The sequence below is a fragment of the Bacillus rossius genome, chromosome 14 (genome assembly GCF_032445375.1).
Source record: "Bacillus rossius redtenbacheri isolate Brsri chromosome 14, Brsri_v3, whole genome shotgun sequence".
Classification (NCBI taxonomy): domain Eukaryota; kingdom Metazoa; phylum Arthropoda; class Insecta; order Phasmatodea; family Bacillidae; genus Bacillus; species Bacillus rossius.
In genome coordinates, this window is record NC_086341.1 from 144245 (window position 1) to 165400 (window position 21156).

Here is a 21156-nt window from a genome sequence, read left to right on the forward strand (position 1 = left end):
CGGGGCCTCGCTCTTCTCCAGGTCCAGCAGCACCTGCGAGTGTACCAGCGTTCACGCACCGCCAGCGTTCACGCACACCGCGAACATGCGCTCGTACTCCTGCCTGACTGCCGCCGGGGCCTCGCTCTTCTCCAGGTCCAGCAGCACCTGCGAGTGTACCAGCGTTCACGCACCGCCGCGAACATGCGCTCGTACTCCTGCCTGACTGCCGCCGGGGCCTTGCTCTTCTCCAGGTCCAGCAGCACCTGAGAGTGTAACAGCGTTCACGCACCGCCAGCCTTCACGCACCGCCGCGAACATGCGCTCATACTCCTGGCTGACTGCCGCCGGGGCCTCGCTCTTCTCCAGGTCCAGCAGCACCTGCGAGTGCACCAGCGTTCACGCACTGCCAGCGTTCACGCACCGCCGCGAACATGCGCTCGTACTCCTGCCTGACTGCCGCCGGGGCCTCGCTCTTCTCCAGGTCCAGCAGCACCTGCGAGTGCACCAGCGTTCACGCACCGTCACGCACCGCCGCGAACATGCGCTCGTACTCCTGCCTGACTGCCGCCGGGGCCTCGCTCTTCTCCAGGTCCAGCAGCACCTGCGAGTGCACCAGCGTTCACGCACCGCCGCGAACATGCGCTCGTACTCCTGCCTGACTGCCGCCGGGGCCTCGCTCTTCTCCAGGTCCAGCAGCACCTGCGAGTGTACCAGCGTTCACGCACCGCCAGCGTTCACGTACCACCAGCGTTCACGCACCGCCGCGAACATGCGCTCGTACTCCTGCCTGACTGCCGCCGGGGCCTCGCTCTTCTCCAGGTCCAGCAGCACCTGCGAGTGTACCAGCGTTCACGCACCGCCGCGAACATGCGCTCGTACTCCTGCCTGACTGCCGCCGGGGCCTCGCTCTTCTCCAGGTCCAGCAGCACCTGAGAGTGCACCAGCGTTCACGCACCGTCACGAACATGCGCTCGTACTCCTGCCTGACTGCCGCCGGGGCCTCGCTCTTCTCCAGGTCCAGCAGCACCTGCGAGTGCACCAGCGTTCACGCACCGCCAGCGTTCACGCACCGCCGCGAACATGCGCTCGTACTCCTGCCTGACTGCCGCCGGGGCCTCGCTCTTCTCCAGGTCCAGCAGCACCTGCGAGTGTACCAGCGTTCACGCACCGCCGCGAACATGCGCTCGTACTCCTGCCTGACTGCCGCCGGGGCCTCGCTCTTCTCCAGGTCCAGCAGCACCTGCGAGTGCACCAGCGTTCACGCACCGTCACGCACCGCCGCGAACATGCGCTCGTACTCCTGCCTGACTGCCGCCGGGGCCTCGCTCTTCTCCAGGTCCAGCAGCACCTGCGAGTGCACCAGCGTTCACGCACCGTCACGAACATGCGCTCGTACTCCTGCCTGACTGCCGCCGGGGCCTCGCTCTTCTCCAGGTCCAGCAGCACCTGCGAGTGTACCAGCGTTCACGCACCGCCGCGAACATGCGCTCGTACTCCTGCCTGACTGCCGCCGGGGCCTCGCTCTTCTCCAGGTCCAGCAGCACCTGCGAGTGCACCAGCGTTCACGCACCATCACGCACCGCCGCGAACATGCGCTCGTACTCCTGCCTGACTGCCGCCGGGGCCTCGCTCTTCTCCAGGTCCAGCAGCACCTGCGAGTGCACCAGCGTTCACGCACCGTCACGAACATGCGCTCGTACTCCTGCCTGACTGCCGCCGGGGCCTCGCTCTTCTCCAGGTCCAGCAGCACCTGCGAGTGCATTCGCGGGACTGCACAGCAGCAGTGTGGATGACATTTCAGCAGTGTTCCTAACCATTTGGAAACTAAATAAATAAATAAATAAATAAATAAATAAATAAATAAGGACTTTCTGAAAACATTTTAAAAGACCAATCAACATCTACTGCAGTGGCGTAGCCAGCATTTGTGTATGGGGGGTGTTAAGAAGCATGCCCCCCCCCCCCCCCCCGGTCTTAAAGCTGGGTGGTCCGGGGGTCCTCCCCCGGGTAAATTTGGATTTTGAGGTGTCAAATAGTGATATTTTAGCAGTTTTCGGTACTTAAATTTAAATATTGTAATGGTAAAAATTTTATTAATTTTTAATATTAAATTATTTTGAGTGATGAATAAGAAATTTAATTAAGATTTGGTGCTAAGGGGGGGGGGGGGGGGGGTTGAACCCCTAAAACCCCCCCCTGGCTACGCCCTTGTACCCCTGTATTAAAAATCAACTACAGTAATCAAAATAATTTAAGTATAACATAATGATCTTTGAATCCTGATGAAATACAATGTGAAAGGTCAAAAACATTTTTGTGACTGACAAGACAATAAAATAATGTTTAACTTTTTAATTGCTCTTGTATAATTGTTCACATAGTTTACTTTTAACTTTAAATAACTAGTGCTAATTTTTGACATTATCTCTGTAACTACAGTAGAGTTGAACAACAATTCAACAACTGGGTACCGAGTTTTTTTAGTGAAAGAATGCCACAGATTCTTCAGATGCAGCAACGTCTGTCTCCAACTAGGCCTTCTTTCGTTTCAAGTACTTCAGTCATAAGATAAAACGTTTCCTTTTCTGCAAAAGTTGAATAAAATTAAGGACTTTTAAGGATCATAGTAGAGTATAAGGCTCTATAATGGAAATTAAAAGACATTTTAAGGACTGTACAAACTCTGATTATAATTTGTGATATCCGAGAGCTACAGAAGAAATCAATGACGTCAAAGAGTAACAGATACTGACATCAAACAAGACTACGCCCTACCTTAAGCCCAATGAGCCTCGCCCCGCTTCAGGCCTCTTCTCCCACCTACAGACTCTATAGCCCCCACGTAATTCAACATGTGCATGTATGTGTGCCTCCAAGTAATTCAACATGTGCATGTATGTGTGCCTGTGCTCCACAAGAGGCATGCAAAGAATCTGTGCATACCTTTAAAAGATAACAGTTCCATGATTTTTTACAATTATTTTGTACAGATTTAAAAAAAATTAAGAATACACATATCTGTTATAAATGACTGCAAGTTTAACATTTACAGAATGTATGTACAGTATGAACTAAACACAGGTATGATATTATTACTATGTATTATATACTATGACTATGGCCATTAACAGGAATCAATACAAGTAACTTGTTATCCACATTGAGAGGCGATTACCAAAATGCTTGCCACCTTCTGCAATGAATTCCATAAACTACTAACTTTTTCTTTTTTAACTTTGTATTCACGTCTCGTCACCAACGAGGTCAACACAGACGCACGGATGACGAGAAAGGACTCTGCCATGGACCATAACTGGTCCAGGTCCTCTTCACTCACACTCGGGCAGGAGTGACAGTCACACAACTCACCGCCTTGTACTCTCGCTCCAGGACACTGAACTCGTCCTCCTCGCTCTCCCCATCCTCTCGTTCCGTCTGAGACTTCTCTTCTGTGGACTGCAGTGGAACACAACTACATATACACATTCAGCTAAATAATTTACTGCAGACAATTACTGGTACATGTTTTAAGTTAATTTGAAGTTGTATTTACTGCACAGCAATATATCTCATTAAGATATGAACTTCTCACCTTAAAACCTTGTCAATCAAAACCCCTTTTAATTTTTTTTTTTGTGATTTTTTTTAATTTTTGTAAGTTCTTGGTTAATTGAGCTTTCTATTAACCAAAGTTCCAAATTATTCAAGCCAACCTAAAGCGTCACTAATGGCAAATATTGTTGATAAATTTGTTCAGGGACACAGAAAAGGATAAAACTATTATTGATAGCTTAAAGTAAATTAACTTCAAACATGCCATGTACAAGTTGAGAAAATCATGGGAGTGACGTGAAAAATGAAGAGGAGATGGAATAATATAATTCTGAAAAATGATACTGTACATCTGGGCCACCTGAATACAAATATGTCCAGCACTGGTAACAAGCAAAGTCTTGTACAACCTTCCTAATATAGGTGAACAAGCTGAACGATTAACAAAGATCCGCTCTGTCATAATACTTTTCCACTAGGATGTTGCCAACAAACTAAAAGGCTTCAATTTTTGTATAAATTTCTCTTGTGAAGGTTTATTAATTTGATGATCATGTACCTAAACACTAATATATCAATAAACTATTTTTCTGTTCTAAATTTTTATTTTTATTTTCTAGTTACCATACGAATATCATTGGGGGCTTTGCCCCACCCCTCGGACCAACTCCTATCCTTATGACAGTTGTTAGTGCAACGTAAATAAGCGTGTGACAAGTACGTGCCGGAGTGTTTGAATAATGCTAACTTCCGCACGAGGGTGATAAAGTGTGCTGCAGAATCAATGCCTCGTTCCCCTAAAAACTTAATATTAATATTGTTATATTGTTACCTTTTTATGTTTTGCTCTTAAAGTTTTGTTTTGTTTTCAGTTTTTCGAAAATATATATATATTTTTTTTATTGAATCAATTTCATTTAATGAGAGACTCTGGCACGAACGCTCTCGAATTCGAACACAGGATTCCCAAAGTGGGCAGTAATATTAAACTTCATTAAAGTACTACAAATGAAATTCAACTTTTATTTTGTTTAAATAATTTGTAATATTTTTAGGGAGTTAATTATGTATTTTTTTAACTACGTCCACAGCACAAATTTATATGACTTAACGGTCATTTCAGCTTGGCGTGGGCACACTGTCTAGCTCCTGCTATGGCCATCTTCCACCCCCCCCTCCCCAGGTGAACTTCAATGCTTCTTGTGACCAGACTCTGCCAAAGCACCCCGGGACTATCACCTTTGTTTCAATGATCCATTCTTGCTGTCATCTTTAAATACTATTAAATTTTTTCGTGCATCGCCAGAGCTAGCCACGAGGAATGAACTGTTTCATTAATTAAATACTTACCCCTCCGGGAACCAAGACATTATCAGAAATGTATCTGGAGTTGCAACTCCAGACAATGGCCGCGTAAGCCTGCAATCTTTACTGACAAACATATCGTCCAGCCACGTGTTGCAGTTTCACCGTTTAACCACTGTGTAAAGTTCTCTTTTAATGTAATTCATGTGACAAGTAACAAATGGAACTTAATGGAACCACGTGATCTCTTTGCGGTCACGGGTGCACACGTGAAAGGGTAGCGGTGTGGGAGCTGCCAAAATTTCACCAGTGTTTTCTTTTCAGCTCATAAGCGTTAAGCGTGCCTAACGCTGAGAGCGGACCAGGTCTAGGATGGTCCGAGTCAACCCCCACATGGGAGACATCACGGCCCTGAGAACTGAGTTTCTGCAGGTTCCGTATACCTAAATACGGTGGTGACCAGTTGCGACATTATCACATTCTCCGCCGACATCAATACCTATGTTATTAATTACACATTTTTGTCTACGTCAATTTTTGTTTCAAATGTCAAACTTAAGATCATGTTCAAATGCAAGTTAAAAACATAACAATTATGGAAGCAAATAAACAACAAAACCACCTTAAAAAATATCGTTAAAAAAAAGGCAAACCCTTTCAGACATTTTTGAGGTTGTAATTCATCTGTCTGGCCATCCAAAGTTAAAAGCTTAGTAAGGTTTTGACAGGTGAACAGTAGGAATATATCAGTCCATCTGACTGTCTGCAGATCGTGGACGAATGTGATGGATTGTTAGTCCATTCACTGTGTTAACTTTATGTCTGTGTATTGACGTCAACCAGGGCTATGCCCTCCCTTAAGCTCAATATGCCTTGCCCTGCTCCTCCTACCAACAACCTCTATGACCCGCCACACATTTCAAACCTCCATCCAGTGTGAGTGAATGAATACGCGCTTGTCCGCCACCCAAAAGGCGTAGGTAATGTCAGTGCCATGTCCCCTATAGTATTTTACTATTTTTATTAATTTTACTGTATGTTTCAATTTTTAGTCCATGCCCCCGAATGTTTATTATCTCAGGGTAGATATAAGAATGGAGTTGAACCATGCACCAAGTGCATTGACTGCACACCACTAAGAGGGATATTTATCAAACTTTATAAATACTGCCATGAGTTAAGTAATGGCTAAAATTGATCAAATGTGTTTCTTAAAATTACATGAATGTTTCAAGGGGTTTAATCGGTATAACCTTTGGCATGAATTCAAATACGACCTGTCAGTTGGAAGGGGAAGCTTCCCCTTGCAGTCATGCCACCTCGCCTCAAATAGTGTGAAATCATGTTAATGGTAGGTTAGGTAAGGATAGTTACATCTTAAATTGGTAATTCCTAATAAAAAATTAAAATTATTTTACAATATTTTTAATGTAGCTATAGTAACCCAAACAACTGTCCAAAAATATTTCGAAGCATTTTTAATATAGCTAACCTAACGTAATTAACCATTCCCACATTTAACTGTGATTTCTAAGAAACCAGTAGAAATTCAGAAATTCAGTTTTCAGGGTAAATACAGAAACATGTTTAGTGTTTGAAAAAAGTATTTTTGAAATTTTATTGTTACTTCATGAAAAGGCTGCGCAGTAAAAATATTACAGTGATTAAACATAATATTGTTCTCCACAAAACATACAGTGACATACACCCATATAAAATAAGAACTCACTAAACCTCTGATTGATTGATTGATTGATTGATTGTTACACTTGTGATTGGGCTTCTGCCCAGTGGCAAGGAGTCCCCCATCTCCACCAATTTCTGAAGCCTCTTCCTCAAGTCCTTTCCTCTTCTCACATCTGAATACCCTCTCACTCCACCAGTCAATATGCCAAAAACCATTACTCTGTGGGCATCTGCCTGTACAATAGTTTACAACAATAAGTTAAAAATATAAACAACAAAAACATTTCTGCAATAAATTTTCAAAGATTGGTAAATTTTATGAAGAAAAAAAATTATAATAAAGGTTGTAGGATGACTTAAACCAAACTTTCTCATTATGATTTTACTGTAAATATAATGTATTTTATATTTTGTTGTTATTATTATATATACCTACATTTATGTGTATAAAATAAATAAAATGATCATTAAAAAGATTTTAAAATATAAATAACAATTTATTCCGTACAAAAGGCACTGCTAGTTTGTATTGTGTAGGTACCATAAAGAGAACAGAAAGAAATTTAAAAATAAAAAGATAAATACACACAAAGAAAAACAGCTTAATTAGACAAGATCAAATCTCGTTTCGTTTTGTTTATGAGACATGGTGTAAACTAGCAACATTGTACATCTTGAGAAATATTGTTTTAAATGTTTTATGCTCATTTTCCACCTAGCTAAAATCAGTAAATAATTTCGTGTGATTTCTTAATGAATAATCAATTGCGCGACGTGTGGCAGTCCAACTGCAAGTAATTCAACCTAATATAAACACATGAACAAGAAAATATAAATTTCATTGCCATACCTCATCTGGAGTTGCACTCTCTTCCATTTTTGAAACGTTCGTGTGTTATCACAGTTACTTTAAATTACTCCTGATATAAGAGGCAATATGATTTCCTATAACAGTTTAAAATTTGCTTTGTAAATGAAAAGCAGTAGTGGTTGTAAACGAATGCTCTGTTCGCTTGTTCTATTTGACTGTTGGCATAGCAACAACTGTTTTTATGAAAACAGACTTTGGTTGGCATAATTACAAACATAATTTAAGAATTAAAACTCACCGCAAGAAATAATTTCCAGCAATGAATCTGGCCTTGTCATTCTTACATTGACATTGACTTAGAACAGTCAAATGGGATAGGAAAATGCAAAGACTCGAAAGAATAAAAGAGGGTTCATTTCATATAATAAGTATATATATAATAGAGATCAAGCCACTAGTACAGTACGCCGTGCGGGCTACAATCGACAAATTTGCGGGAAGCAGTCTTCGCATCGCAGCACTCCTTTATGCGTTCCGGTCGCACACACTTCTAGCAAGGCGCCGATGTCCAATAGCAGGCTGTGTAATCGAAGGAGCACTGATTGTTGTTGTCATCACTCTCACAGATTATGGAAATTTACATAAAATGTTTTGAAGTGAAACTTCTTTGGGTGCGATGGGAGTAAAATATCAAGGCCCATCATATTGTAATTAAGAACCCATGAACTTGTTAATATGTTAATTCCAACTAAGAATATGCTAGTTTACATAAATCCCATGTATGGAATATGAATTTTTTTTATTAATTAATCATTATAGATTAATATATGAGTTACAGTTGTTCTTTTTTATTGCACAAATAATTGCTGATTCTTCAGTTCAGTTTTTCTGTTTTCCTGTTAATTTTGCCATGATTTCATCCGAGTTTAAATTTTTTCATTTTATTTCTTAATAAAATTATGTGATAGTTACTGGCTTGTATGTTGTACTAAAGACTGATTATTGATTCGATTATTGGTCATTAAAAGAAGTGTCTCCTGGGAAATAAGGAGCAGAATAATAAGTCAGGTGAAAGGTTTACACATGACTCAAAATAAGCTAACACCATTGGCCAAAGAATTGATATTTGTACAGTTTCTGTATACAAGCTCTTTGAAATGAAAAAAAGAAAAGAAATGAAAAGCATTCGGAATGTATATAATAGCTATCCCCTATAAAATAAACTAAAACAGTTTACACATAGTATAGACTTAGCAAAGGCATCTTAATGTAATGTCGAAGAGTGGATGCCACACAACCTAATTTATTCATTTATCTCGCCCTAAACAAATCTGCATATTACAAATGTAATGATAAGAGTTGAAATTTTCCCCAATTTAACCTCCAATACAGATACAGCTGATACATTTGTAAAGAAACGGCTGCCATATTGGTATGTGTAAAACACTGTAATCCCCTACCCCTTTTTTTGATTCACTTGAAACGAACCTAATGCTCCATCTGTATATGCTCTACTCTAATATTCACACACTCTATGACCTAAATTTTTCAATGATGAAAGTAATTGTAATTTTAGTTAACCTTTATCTATGGTTAGGGTTACGTCTATGAAGTTAATCATGTTTATAAACTGAAGAAATTGAGTAATTCCGATTTCATAGGTTATTTCACTAGCGAAGAATTAGTTTTGTGATACATTAAGATGTCATTACGGCAAAGAGCTGCATTCTTTTTTGAAATTCTTCTTCGTGTGCCTCCTATTTATTTAGTCGATGAACTTCTGAAAATAAACTTGGGGATTCCTACTAGTGAAAATCAGACTATAACGTACAAAAATGCAACACTCACATCGTTACCAGACACAGAAAGTGAAATAGACCGGATTGTGATGCTCGTGGATGATCAACAAATGTACAAAGTATTTGTCTTGACAGTTTTAAAAGTAGTTTTATCATCCTTGGGTAAGTGATTGTATTTAAATGTATATAAGAGTTTCATAGAACTGCCACTAATAAGAAAATGTCTTAGCGTATTTTTTCAGTCTGGGATTTATGTATGACACGATTTTTAATCTATGACGTCATCAACATGACAGCTTACATCTTTACATTTAAAGCCCCGGACACAATCAAGTTGAACGTTTTTACATGAATTATTGTAGCAATAAGCTTTTACACAACTTAAAACAATCATAGTCTCCTTGCTAACACAACATTAACTTGACCCCATTCTTTTATTTATCATGGTTGTTTTAGTCTTCGATACATTAATGCTGTAGTTTTCAGTTCTGTAATCATAAGGGAAAAAATGAATATTTGCAGAATATAATAAATAATAATTAACATTTTAATATTAAATGCTAGAATTAAAATTGTTTAGCTAGGACATTTTCTAGTTACGAGGCTTCTTGGAAAAAAAGAGCTTTTTAAAATCATGTAAATTTTGTATATACTGACCTGTGTGGTGTTTAAATTAGACTGTGCTTCCACCCAGCGGCAAGGATAACAGTTTACAGCTTGCATTACAATACCTATGTATTCACGCTATCTCCAACATTTATTGTTTATCCGTGTGAGTTTTTTTTAAACATTTTTTGCTGTTTTAGTTCAGTACGTGGAAAGATCTTGCACATGAAAGAAATTGTGCAATAAAAATGAATTACGATTGTCGGATAAATAATTTCTTTTTATTTGACTTACAATCACAATTCATTATTATATAACAATGTTTTTTTATGTACAGAATCTTTCAACATACTGAACTAAAACAGCAAGCATCGTGTACCGCAGGGTTAATTCAGGAATGTCTCAAGTATATGGAAAAAAATATATTCTAATTTTTTGCGGGTAAACAATGAATTGCGGTGGCAGCGTAAAAGCACAGGTATTGTAATGTAAGATATAAAAATTGAATTTTTTCACAAACTAGTTGGAATCACGAAACCATCCCTTGGGAATAAATTTAGGGACGTATGTAGTGTGTGAAAACCACTTTTCAAATTTTTTATTTAGGTTCTAAAAGGCTGTGATGTCCGAGTATTGCCAACAGTTTTTCAAAATTCTTACTAGTTTCTGAGAAATTTCTGTTTATAGGTTACAATAGGTAGGCGAGACTGTTTTCCATGAAAAATTGGACTGATTGTTGTTGCCGTCATACTGTTTACTAGACACTTAGTGCAACTTGATTCTGGAGTTATCCAGAGGTCCTTAGGAATATAGCATAGCCGAAACTGTTATAAAAAGGACAGGGTTTTTTAAATGGGCAATAGTCTCAATCGCAGCTTTTCCGTAAATTAAAAAATTCCGAAAATATTTTCTTTTCATACAATAGAAATGTTTCTATATTCACCCTGAAAACCGCGTTACTGAATTCATTCTGGTGTCTGAAAAATCCACTGTTTAATGCTTGTATTACAAAGTGTGTACATTGATGCAGCAGTGGCCATTTTTTTCTTTTCCGCGTTGGTCTGTATTTTTTTTTTTTTGAGAAATTTAGTAAACAGAGGTATTGTTTTGCTATTCAAAGTAGTTGATAAGACAATTTTATTGCAATGATTATGAAAATTTTAGTGTTTCTTTTTTCTGTTTGTTGTTTTTATAAATAACTAGGTAATTGCATTACGTTATCAATGTTTTCTGACATTTGTATTTAAAGTAGTATTTTGAGTCACTTAGTAACAGATTATTCCAATGGCAGCAAAAAATTCAAATTGAATTAGAGATGCCACCACCACCGTTTTTAGCTTTTCTTATTTGTCTGTGTGTAAATGAAATGTAGAACTTGAGTTAAATCTTGAGAATGGTCGATTACATTAGGTTAGTTACGTTAAAAATTCTTCAAAACCTTTTGGACTGTTGGTTGGGTTAGAATGGCTACATTAATAATACTGTAACATATTTTATAAGGTTGCTTAGGAATTACCAATTTCTAACCAACCGTTCATATGATTTCACATTATTTTTTATGTGGCTATACTAACCAACCACCATTGTTTTTAAGTATTTGTAATGTAGCTAACCTAATGTAATGGACCATTTTCACTATTTAACCAAAGTTCTCCAAATCATAAACACACACACACAGACTCATACAGGAAACGAAAAAAAAAATTGTGGTGGCCGCATCAATGCAAAGTTATTGTAATGTAACCTATTAACAGTGATTTCTCAGAATCCAGAAAGAATATAAGGATTTTGTTTTGAAGGTAAATATAGGCACATCTCTAGTGTTCAAAAAAAAAATCCTGACTTCATTATTAATTCATGGAAGAGAAACACTATAAAAACATTATGTACTGTTTAATGTCGGTATGTTATGGCCGGGGCCAAGACTGTTTTCCTCCTTAGTTGTATTTAAATTAATTTTGTAATATCTGTGATAATAAAGCTAGAGTTTAGCAATTTCCCTGCATGTTCGGTTCACCACTTGACATGGATGACATGGATATGTAAACATGACGAATTGTACATTGTAAACAGATAAAAAATTGCTTGTAATATCACTTGTTTGACCTCCTAACCAATGGCTAGACAGCGATACAGGGCGTGTCGTGTGCTGCAGGGATCCTGCTGGCCCTGTGCGTCTTCACGCTGCAGAGACAGCAGCTGGTGCTGGTGTACAAGTATCTCACCTCGGTGGGCATCGTGTTCCTCTCCTACTGGATGAACGTGAGCACCATGAAGGCAGCGGTGGACGCCATCAGCGCCAGCGCCTCTCCGACCAGCCTGCTGGAGGACGTGCTGTCCCTGGACGTGGCACGGCTGGGCGAGCCGGGCAGCTACGGCTTCGCGCTGGTGCAGAACTACGCCTGCCAGTGTGCCCTCGCCTACCTCTTCAAGCTGATGTACATGGGGCCGAGGTACCCGCTCGTGGAGATGCTGCTGCTGGCGTGCTTCGTGGGGCCCTCGCTGCTGGTGCTGCTGCCCCTGCCCGTGTCCGTGCTGCAGCACGCCCCCGTCTTCGCCGCGCTCCTCCCCCTGGCCCTCGTCAAATTTGTGCTCTGCTACAGCTCCGTCGCCGTGGTGCACACGGTGTACGGGGGCTACCTCCACGCCCGCGACTTCGTCGGCAACTTCGGCTTCTCCGCGCTGATCGAGTCACAGTGGTCGCGACTGTGCGTGCCGACCGTGCTCAGGGTGTTCTGGGTGGTGCGGGTGCTGGAGCACTGCGCGGGCCTGCTCTCGGACACGGGCGTGGTCACGCTGGAGACCTTGCTGGCCGGCCTGAAGAGCCTCCTGGTGACGGGCTGCGAGACGCTCACCGCGGTGCTGGGCATGACCAGTGTCGTGTCATACGTGTGCCACTACGTAGGCTGCTTCTTCCAGTGGTTCCTGCTGACGGAGGAGGAGGACGACCGCAGCATAGGCACCGTCTCCGCGATCCTCTTCTACATCCTCGCCTTGCAGACCGGCATCACCGGCCTCGAGCCCGAGAAGAGGTTCGTGCGTCTGTGCCGCAACTTCGGGCTGCTCTTCACCGCCCTGCTGCACTTCATCCACAACATCGTGAACCCTCTGCTGATGTCCCTGAGCGCGTCGCACAACCCCTCCCTCCACCGGCACGTGCGCGCGCTCTGCGTGTGTGCCTTCCTCGTGGTGTTCCCCACATCGCTGCTGGCCTACCTCTGGTCGCACCACGCCGTCAGCACCTGGCTGCTGGCCGTCTCTGCCTTCAGCGTGGAGGTCATCGTCAAGGTGGTGGTGTCGCTGATGATCTACTCGCTCTTCCTGGTCGATGCCTACCGCACCACCTTCTGGGAGAAGCTGGACGACTACGTCTACTACATCCGAGCGTTCGGCAACACCGTGGAGTTCTTCTTCGGCATCTTCCTGTTCTTCAACGGGGCGTGGATCCTAGTGTTCGAGTCGGGCGGGGCCATTCGTGCCATCATGATGTGCATCCACGCATACTTCAACATCTGGTGCGAGGCCCGAGCGGGCTGGAGCGTCTTCATGAAGCGCCGCACGGCCGTCAACAAGATCGACTCGCTGCCGGAGGCGAGTGGTGAACAGCTGCGCCGGCTGGACGATGTATGTGCCATCTGCTACCAGGAGATGGCAGGTGCCAAGATCACACGCTGCAACCACTACTTCCACGGGGTGTGTCTGCGCAAGTGGCTGTACGTGCAGGACCGCTGCCCGCTGTGCCACGACGTGCTGTACCAGGCGGAGCCCGAGGACGCGCGCGAGGGCAGCAGCAGTGACGAGGGAGCGGGCGACGGAGACGACGCACACGAGGAGGAAGCGGAGCCGTTGTTCCCGCCCGCCAACAGCACGCGTCACCGGCCGGAGCAGGACCGGGACAGGTGAAGCGGCCGGTCGGGATCCCACGGCATGAACGTGGAATATGAGACTGCTGCAGCACCCGGCAGATTCTGTGGATCCTGGTGGATTGGGTTCGTGCAGTTCGGAGCTTGCCCGAGCCCATGACTCGAGACTGAGCAATGTTCCAGATGCAGTACCTTTGCTAACTGATACCCTTCATTCTTATTCAGTTGAGTGTGCACTTTGTAATTTTTTAACTGGTTTTTTTCCCAGGGTAAATTATTATTTTTGTGATACTTCTTAGGAAGGAAGGTGAAGAAGCAAGATTTTATATTGTGATATGGTCAGGTTAGAGTTGAGACACTCTTTGTGTTTACTTTTTTTGCTAGGTGATTCATTTGCACTCTTATTTATTTTTGCTAGCATTTTATTCATTGGTAAATTTTTGAATATTGAAGCCAGGAGTATTAATTTGATCAGCTTTATTTTTTACGATGCTGATATGTTGCAGTTTTATTTAAAATTATTTTTTGCCACTTTCTGCTCTGTTTGCTCTGTTTTGAGTGGTTTAAAGAATTGAAATTTAAATAGGGAGGGTTGTCACTTAAACTTTCTTTTCACAATTACAGAACCAAACTTATAAAATCACTTTAATTAGATGTAAAATAATGACACATTACATTATTAATTGGATATATTAAAACAAATACTATTTAAAGTTTTTTGAAACCAATTTATCTGTAATTGTGATTGTTTAAATAAATTATGTTTAGATTTGTATGTGTTAAAAATTTGTGTGGATCAGAGGAAATTTGTATATTATCTGGACCAATTCAAAATTAAAATGACAGTTCAAGTAAATATAATTTTTAAATATGGGTATGTTTTAACGAATTATAAAATCTACTGGTCACATACTTGTTACTCCCCATTTGTCTCTCCTAATACTAAGGAGCATTATTTAGGAATATAAAAAATTTGGGATTTCCTGCAGAGTCAAAACTTTTAACTGTCATATGTTTTTGTATCTTTACATCCTGTTTTTTATATTATTTTATATTTAGCATTTTGTTGAAGCAAATGCACTGTAGAAAGAGGCATGGTGTGTCTGCGCATAAATATATATATATATATATATATATATATATATATATATATATATATATATATATATATATATATATATATTTTTTTTTTTTTCCCATTTTCTTGTAATGAGCTTACACCTTGGAAAACATTTGGCAGTTCATTTTTAATTTTTAACAGCTGTCTTTGAAATGCTTGTGTAGCATGGAGAGTCTTTAAGAACAGTTTTCAGCATTTCAGTATTTTGATATTTTCTTGAAGTCCAATTACATTGATGTAGATTACTGGTTCCTGGCTTGCAAACTCACTGCTCACTTACAGCTCAATTTACTTTGGCTTGTAAACTTGCTGTTTTATTATCAGTCTGGTATAATTGGTGTGTGTGTTTATTATTGAAGTCTAAAATAATAAACTATGTAAAATGAAATTTTAAAAAAAAATTAAACTGAGAATATTGTTACTTTTTGATTTAATTTTACTAAAATATTAATTGTAGGGTTTTAATATTTGGAACATTTAATGAGCTAGTAGGCTAGATTCAAGCTGCTTTGTTCACTGAGCTAGCAGCAACATTATCATTTTCCCTCCCTCCCCCCCCCCCCCCCACACACACACACACACAGGCGAGTATGTCGTTAGTATTATTTCACAATATTGGAGTGTTGAGTGCTCTGGACCTACCATAATTCCTCCTTTGTAATATGTGGTGCAGTTTGTAGGCTTTGTAAACATGTCAGGTCGCTGTCACAAATATAGAATGACTATAACTTGTTTTTAATGGTGTTTGAATGGCAACCATTTGCAGAGACTACATGCATCAGATTGTGATTGTACCAGATGTATCAATATCAAAACAACTATTAAATACAGCAAGTGCTTCTTTAATGCCATGAGTATTCTTTTAGAAACTCAACTGTAGTTCTGGAGAAACACAGCTTTATAAATGTTACATGTTCACTTGAGAAGGATTTTAAATCGGAACCTTCACTGGTTTAAGTTTAGTTGATTGTGTGGTAGTGATACCTCGTAAGAACATTACAAAAGCAGTTCACCTCTAATAATTGGTTGAGACGTTTTGTTATGTGATGTTTTTTTGTAAAATACAGAACACGAGAACTGGTGGATCCAAGCTGGCGTGTGTCTGCCCTGTGAAGAGTGCTCAACTTAAGTCTTCATTGTGAGTGTACCTTTTGTTAGTTTTAAAAACTACATCATTCTTATTAGAATACTAAACCAATGTATACATTATTTTAGCATGGTGAAGAATATTTTAACCTTAAATGTTATATGAAACAATTGTAACAAGAAATTCTCATTCTCAACATATGATTCCAGCTCAAATGTTCCTTAAAGTAATGGGAATGCTACTAATTAACTTATTTTAAATGTGAACTTTACCTGGTTTCCAATTGAGGGTAACTTCAGGCAGTTATAACTGTGAAGTCCAATGAAAACTTTGAAAAAATAAACTTTATTATAATGGAACTACTTAAAGAATTATGAAGAAATTTCTTTAACATGTTTTTAGGAGAGCTACAGGTACTTTTGAAACCACAGCCAATCTCAGTATTCATGTTTGCTAGATAAAATGTTGTAATTGCTGAAAATTCAAATTATTTATATTAATAACGTTTCAGTAGTGTTTGGATATTAAAATCCCAATTATCAGAGTGTGTTTATTATTCTAGACTTTCTGTGTCATGTTTAGAAAACTGTGTAGCCCTTTTTAAGATAATTTTTTATCCAAGGTATTTTTGGTCAAGACACTAGTATATTTAATATTAAAGTTTGTTATTAGTTAAATTCTCACTTGTACAATTTTTTTTCAACATTATTTCAGTGACATTGAACTAAGTATAATCATGTGAAGAGTTTGGTGATACTATTTATTTTATTTTACTGTCTATGTTCTTAATACATTCAGATATTTTATTTTTACAGTGGTTCGAGAGTAAGCCAAAGTCTTGATAAACTTCCAGTTACACTGAAGATAAAGAGAAGGGATAATGAACTTAAAAAATAAATACACAATACAGTACATAAAAACACACAGCAACATTACCCAAAACATAAAGTAGCGAAAAGTCCCATAGTGCATTAAAGATTACAATCACCCACCACTACAGTTACGTATACTGAAGTAACCCAATTAAATACAAATGGAAGTGTTTATAATGAAATTATGTAGATTAAGTGGTTCTGACTTTCAAGTGGTGTTTACATGTTTATATACTGAATTGTTGGTCACAATGTTTGTGTATATATACTTAAATCACTTGAAATACACTTTATTTGTTTTATTACTGGTTTATAAACTATCCGAGAATGCAAGAAACACGCTATGCATAAATTTCAATATTGACGTTTTCAAATACCAGTTTATAAACTATGCTAGAAGCGAAATTGCAACGCAAGCATAGACTAACTTTCAACTTCTGGGGTTTTTGACGGCCATGCTCAGAGACCACAACATTCTTTTTACAATACATATCACATTTTTACTTTAAAACTTCCACACAGTGAAAGAAAATTTCACTTTCAAATCAAATTATCGACCATTTATTTTATTTTCAAGATAAAAATTAATTTTTTAAAGTAGCATATAAATTTGATTTTCTACTTTTTTACAGTTTAAAGTTCTATGGTTGATGACGTTTGTGACTTGGGTACTTTATAAATGACTGATTTTCTTGTGTGTTGCATTGTCGCGTTCCATGCGTTGTTTATAAATCCAGCCTTAAGAGTTCATTTAACACTTAAAAAAGGTCGGCTCTGTTAATGCTTTTGGTCTGACATCCGTTCATCCACGACGTGGAAAAATATACATTACTATAGACTTGAAGGCTAGTGGGAAAAATTATGAATTTCAGTCAAAATAATTAGTTCTTAAATTCATGGTTTGATGTGATCGTTTTGTAATCGGGTTTAGTTAGTAACAAACATTTTCAAATGTTTACTTTATGCCGTGGGCTCTGACATCAATTTTCTTATTACAGATTATGCAAACAATAATTGACGAATGTAGATCTACCTGTAAGGTGGTATTTTCTACATTAGAGTTTTTTTTGTTTGCAACCTTTAACTAAAATAATAACTTCAGTTGTTTCACTTTAAATGAGTACCACAAACAAATGGACTATAACAAATGGAGTATAACAAGCGTGAAGCTATGTGCAGTATTAATGATAACTAAGAACCAATTACAGTTTACCGAAAATAGTGAATAATTAGTCACTGATTGTTATTAATATCAGCTTTACAGCATTACTAGTTTTACGTTCTTTGAACCATTCATATGCCATTGCATATGACCATGAAACCTCTAGATTTGAAAAGAAAGATGAATACACAAACACAGAAAACAAGCCAAAATCAGCCAATGTCCAATGTTATACATACAGTCAGCAGGGAAGGAATTGGTTGCTGTGTTGTATGTCAGTATTTTCTGTTCTTGTTACAACTGTCATCAGTCCACTGTTTGTCTGTGCTGTGATAACTTTTCCGACTAACTTTTTCCACGGAATTGTTTTTTGTGCTGTCTATGTGTTTAACATTTGACATTAACTGATTTTAGCGTGTTTTCTGCATGTTTGTGTATTCATCTTTCTTATTGATGCTTGTGGTTTCTCTATGACATACAGTTGAAACCAAAATCGGTGTATGTCCATGAAAATCTTTTAAATCAATACTATTTTTAAACAATAAATAATTTTTGAATAGGTATTATTTTAGCAATTTTTAAATTATTTCCATTGAACTCGTGATGAATATAATATGTTTACTACAGAATTTTCAATGTAGAATATTTTATTTGCATTTGCTTTAAATGAATTACCCGATTGTTAATTGAGATACTTTATAATTAACGATTGTTTTAATTTGCACTGACTAATGCGGGAGACGAGTGTAAGTAGTTGTAGCCCCAGAACCATTGCCTCCCGTAAAGGTGTGTAGCTTTGGGGACCAGCATATTTGTGTTATGTGGCAGCTGGCTGGACTTAAAATTTATTTAAGATTTTAATCACCTCTATAATGGTTTGGGATTATCTGACTCTCCCTGCAAGACTAGAAGCCAGTAACAGTCTTGCAACAAACACGTGCAACCAGGACGGAGGGTGCAATGTGACAACAATCAATTAACAAATGACGCTGGCCTATGTATTTTTGTGAAATTTACCCTAGTGAGAAAAAATAATGTGAATTTTGCTAGTCACAAGTGATTAGCAAAGGTCCTGTCATTTTGCATTAAAACTGGCTTCATAAAAGTACATGTGTGTTAGTTTCACATTGATTGTTTTTGTCTGTTTGTGCACCTTGCACATGGGGCTCTTGACCAATGAACATTCAGTGCTCAGGAAGCTCTACTCCATGTGGCAGTCAAATGGGCCAGACGTGTTGCCTTGGAGGCTGTTGGCAAAGAACAAGCGAACTCTGCTCTGGTTCGAGAAAGTGCTGTGGAGATCTTGCTTGGTAATGTGTTTTAAAGCACAGTCAGTGTAAGAAGGTTCACATGATGCTGATGAGTTTTCTAAAGACACCGCTGATGGTGTTTGCTGTCTTTGTAATGTAAAGCGCACAATTCTCATAGTTTACATGATCGTAGATCTACGAGTGTCAGTGAACTCCAGGAATTCTGTTCATTCTTTGACGGAGAAGTGCTCATTCAGAATGCTTTTAATGTTTATACACATACACAGGTATAGAATTTAATAATTTTGGCTGATCAATGAAAGTTAATTTCTAACATTAGTTACAGTGTGTATATACAACTATACATTCCCTCCCCTTGCTCTCTTTTATAAATGGCAGGATACACCGGTTTCTTGCCCACCATGTTCTGGTTCCAATGCTACGTTTCCTCTTTGGAAGGTTTATGGTGGCACTACCACATTTGCAGTTGGCTGGTTTCAGTTAATTTACTGGAAGTTTCATACAAAAAGTATGAGCATGATAATTTTAGCCAGTTAGGCCTTTAAGAATAAATACAGTTTGAAGCCAAAATTAACAATTCTAAACTTCAAACATCTACATTTTGTTACATGTTTGCAAGCAGGGCTGTCAAAAAATGCTAAGGGCCTCAGGGCAAATAATTCCCATTACTTTATGTACAATTTTACACATCCCACAATTAAATAAAAATATTTAGACTAAATGTTAACAGTGGCCATAACATAATCATCTGTGCATATTTTATAACTTGTGAGGTATACAATGAATTCTATTATCAATTGACTAGTAATTTTGTCCTACTCTCAAGGTAAATGCATGCATTAAAAAAAACTCAAAACCCAATCATGCCCTTCTAGTAATCCTCCCCCCCCCCTCCACCTTTTCACTCACTCTTGCTCTCTCGGCAAGCCTTTTGCAAGGACATCACTCTGGAATGTTGAGACGTTTTTAAATGACTCATCTTGGCTAAAGCTCTGTATGTATTTTGAAGATCCAGACAGGTGACAGACTTATGATAACTTCAACAAAAGTTTTAATGATGAAGTGACCGGCATTACTAAATTAGCCGAACCTACCTTAAGCTAAGATGTAGTTTGGTGTCGATGATTTTATTTGAAATTGGTACTAAATATTGATGGAAAGTGTGTGCTTTTTGGCAGTAGTTTTTTTTTTGTAAGTGCACTTTTTGGGTAGGTACTTAACACCGTGGAAGATTTGTGTAATCCTTGTTTATGTTTACCTAACAATTATTGCTTTATTTTTTTTTTCATATTGTGAGAAGAGTATGAGCTTTTTTTTTCTGTGATGGAGAAGATGTAAATTGTTATTCCAGATTATTAAATAAAAGTGTGTAAATAATATTAGAGCATTTTATTTTCCTTCTAATTGTGTATATATTTAGGAGTAGAATAACATAATGCCTTAACTGATAATATTAAAAAAAAATTCCCTACTTCGGGAAGGGAAGGATAACCCCCCCCCCCTCCACCCTTTTTTTAGTGACATCAACTTGCTTCAACCACTGGAATCAGTTGATTTAAGCGATGGCACATGTGGTTATTCAGTTAGAGGCTCAAGCTTTTATAATGTTAAATACAGGATGAATCTTTGAAGATAGGTACCTGAAAAGATTAGGTAATCATCGTACAATGTGACGATAACTTACCTAGAGGTAGTGTAGCAAGTTCCAGCACTGCCTCTTGGTAAGTTCTTGTTATACTGCTGTTTCAATTTATTCTTTTCACACACACTCCATGGAACCTCGTTTTAAAAACTCGCCCTATAAATAAATACAGTAGTTTGACACACTTCACATCTAAATATTCCTACTATTTACGAACTTTCAAAACATATTAAGTGCCAAAAACTTTCATAGTTGACCTTGCAAAAGTGCTATATTTGTGCGCCGTGACAAATAAAAGGCCATGCAGTACATATATTCGACAACCAGGCTAGACTTCCATACTACTAAAACTCCAGGGATGGTACTGATCCTCTTGGTATCCGCATGGCGATAGTGGT

General features: G+C 39.1%; 2 protein-coding genes across 2 annotated transcripts in view; one reads left to right on the forward strand and one right to left on the reverse strand.

Moving 5' to 3' along the window:
- The window catches only part of LOC134538944 (cilia- and flagella-associated protein 58-like), a 68557-nt gene extending 60929 nt beyond the window's left edge, over nt 1–7628 (reverse strand). Inside the window, exons 1-2 of the mRNA XM_063380559.1 lie at nt 7376–7628; nt 3352–3438 (exon numbers count right to left, since the gene is read on the reverse strand). Of these exons, the coding sequence (XP_063236629.1) occupies nt 3352–3438; nt 7376–7402 (114 nt within the window). The 5' untranslated portion in view covers nt 7403–7628. The remainder of the gene's footprint in view (nt 1–3351; nt 3439–7375) is intronic.
- Nucleotides 7629–8910: 1282 nt separating this feature from the next.
- Nucleotides 8911–20495, forward strand: LOC134538946 (protein TRC8 homolog). Its single transcript, XM_063380563.1, has 2 exons — nt 8911–9297; nt 11897–20495. Exons 1-2 carry the CDS (start codon nt 9039–9041, stop codon nt 13642–13644), a joined length of 2007 nt encoding a protein of 668 aa, XP_063236633.1. The 5' UTR covers nt 8911–9038; the 3' UTR covers nt 13645–20495.
- The last annotated feature ends 661 nt before the right edge of the window (nt 20496–21156 follow it).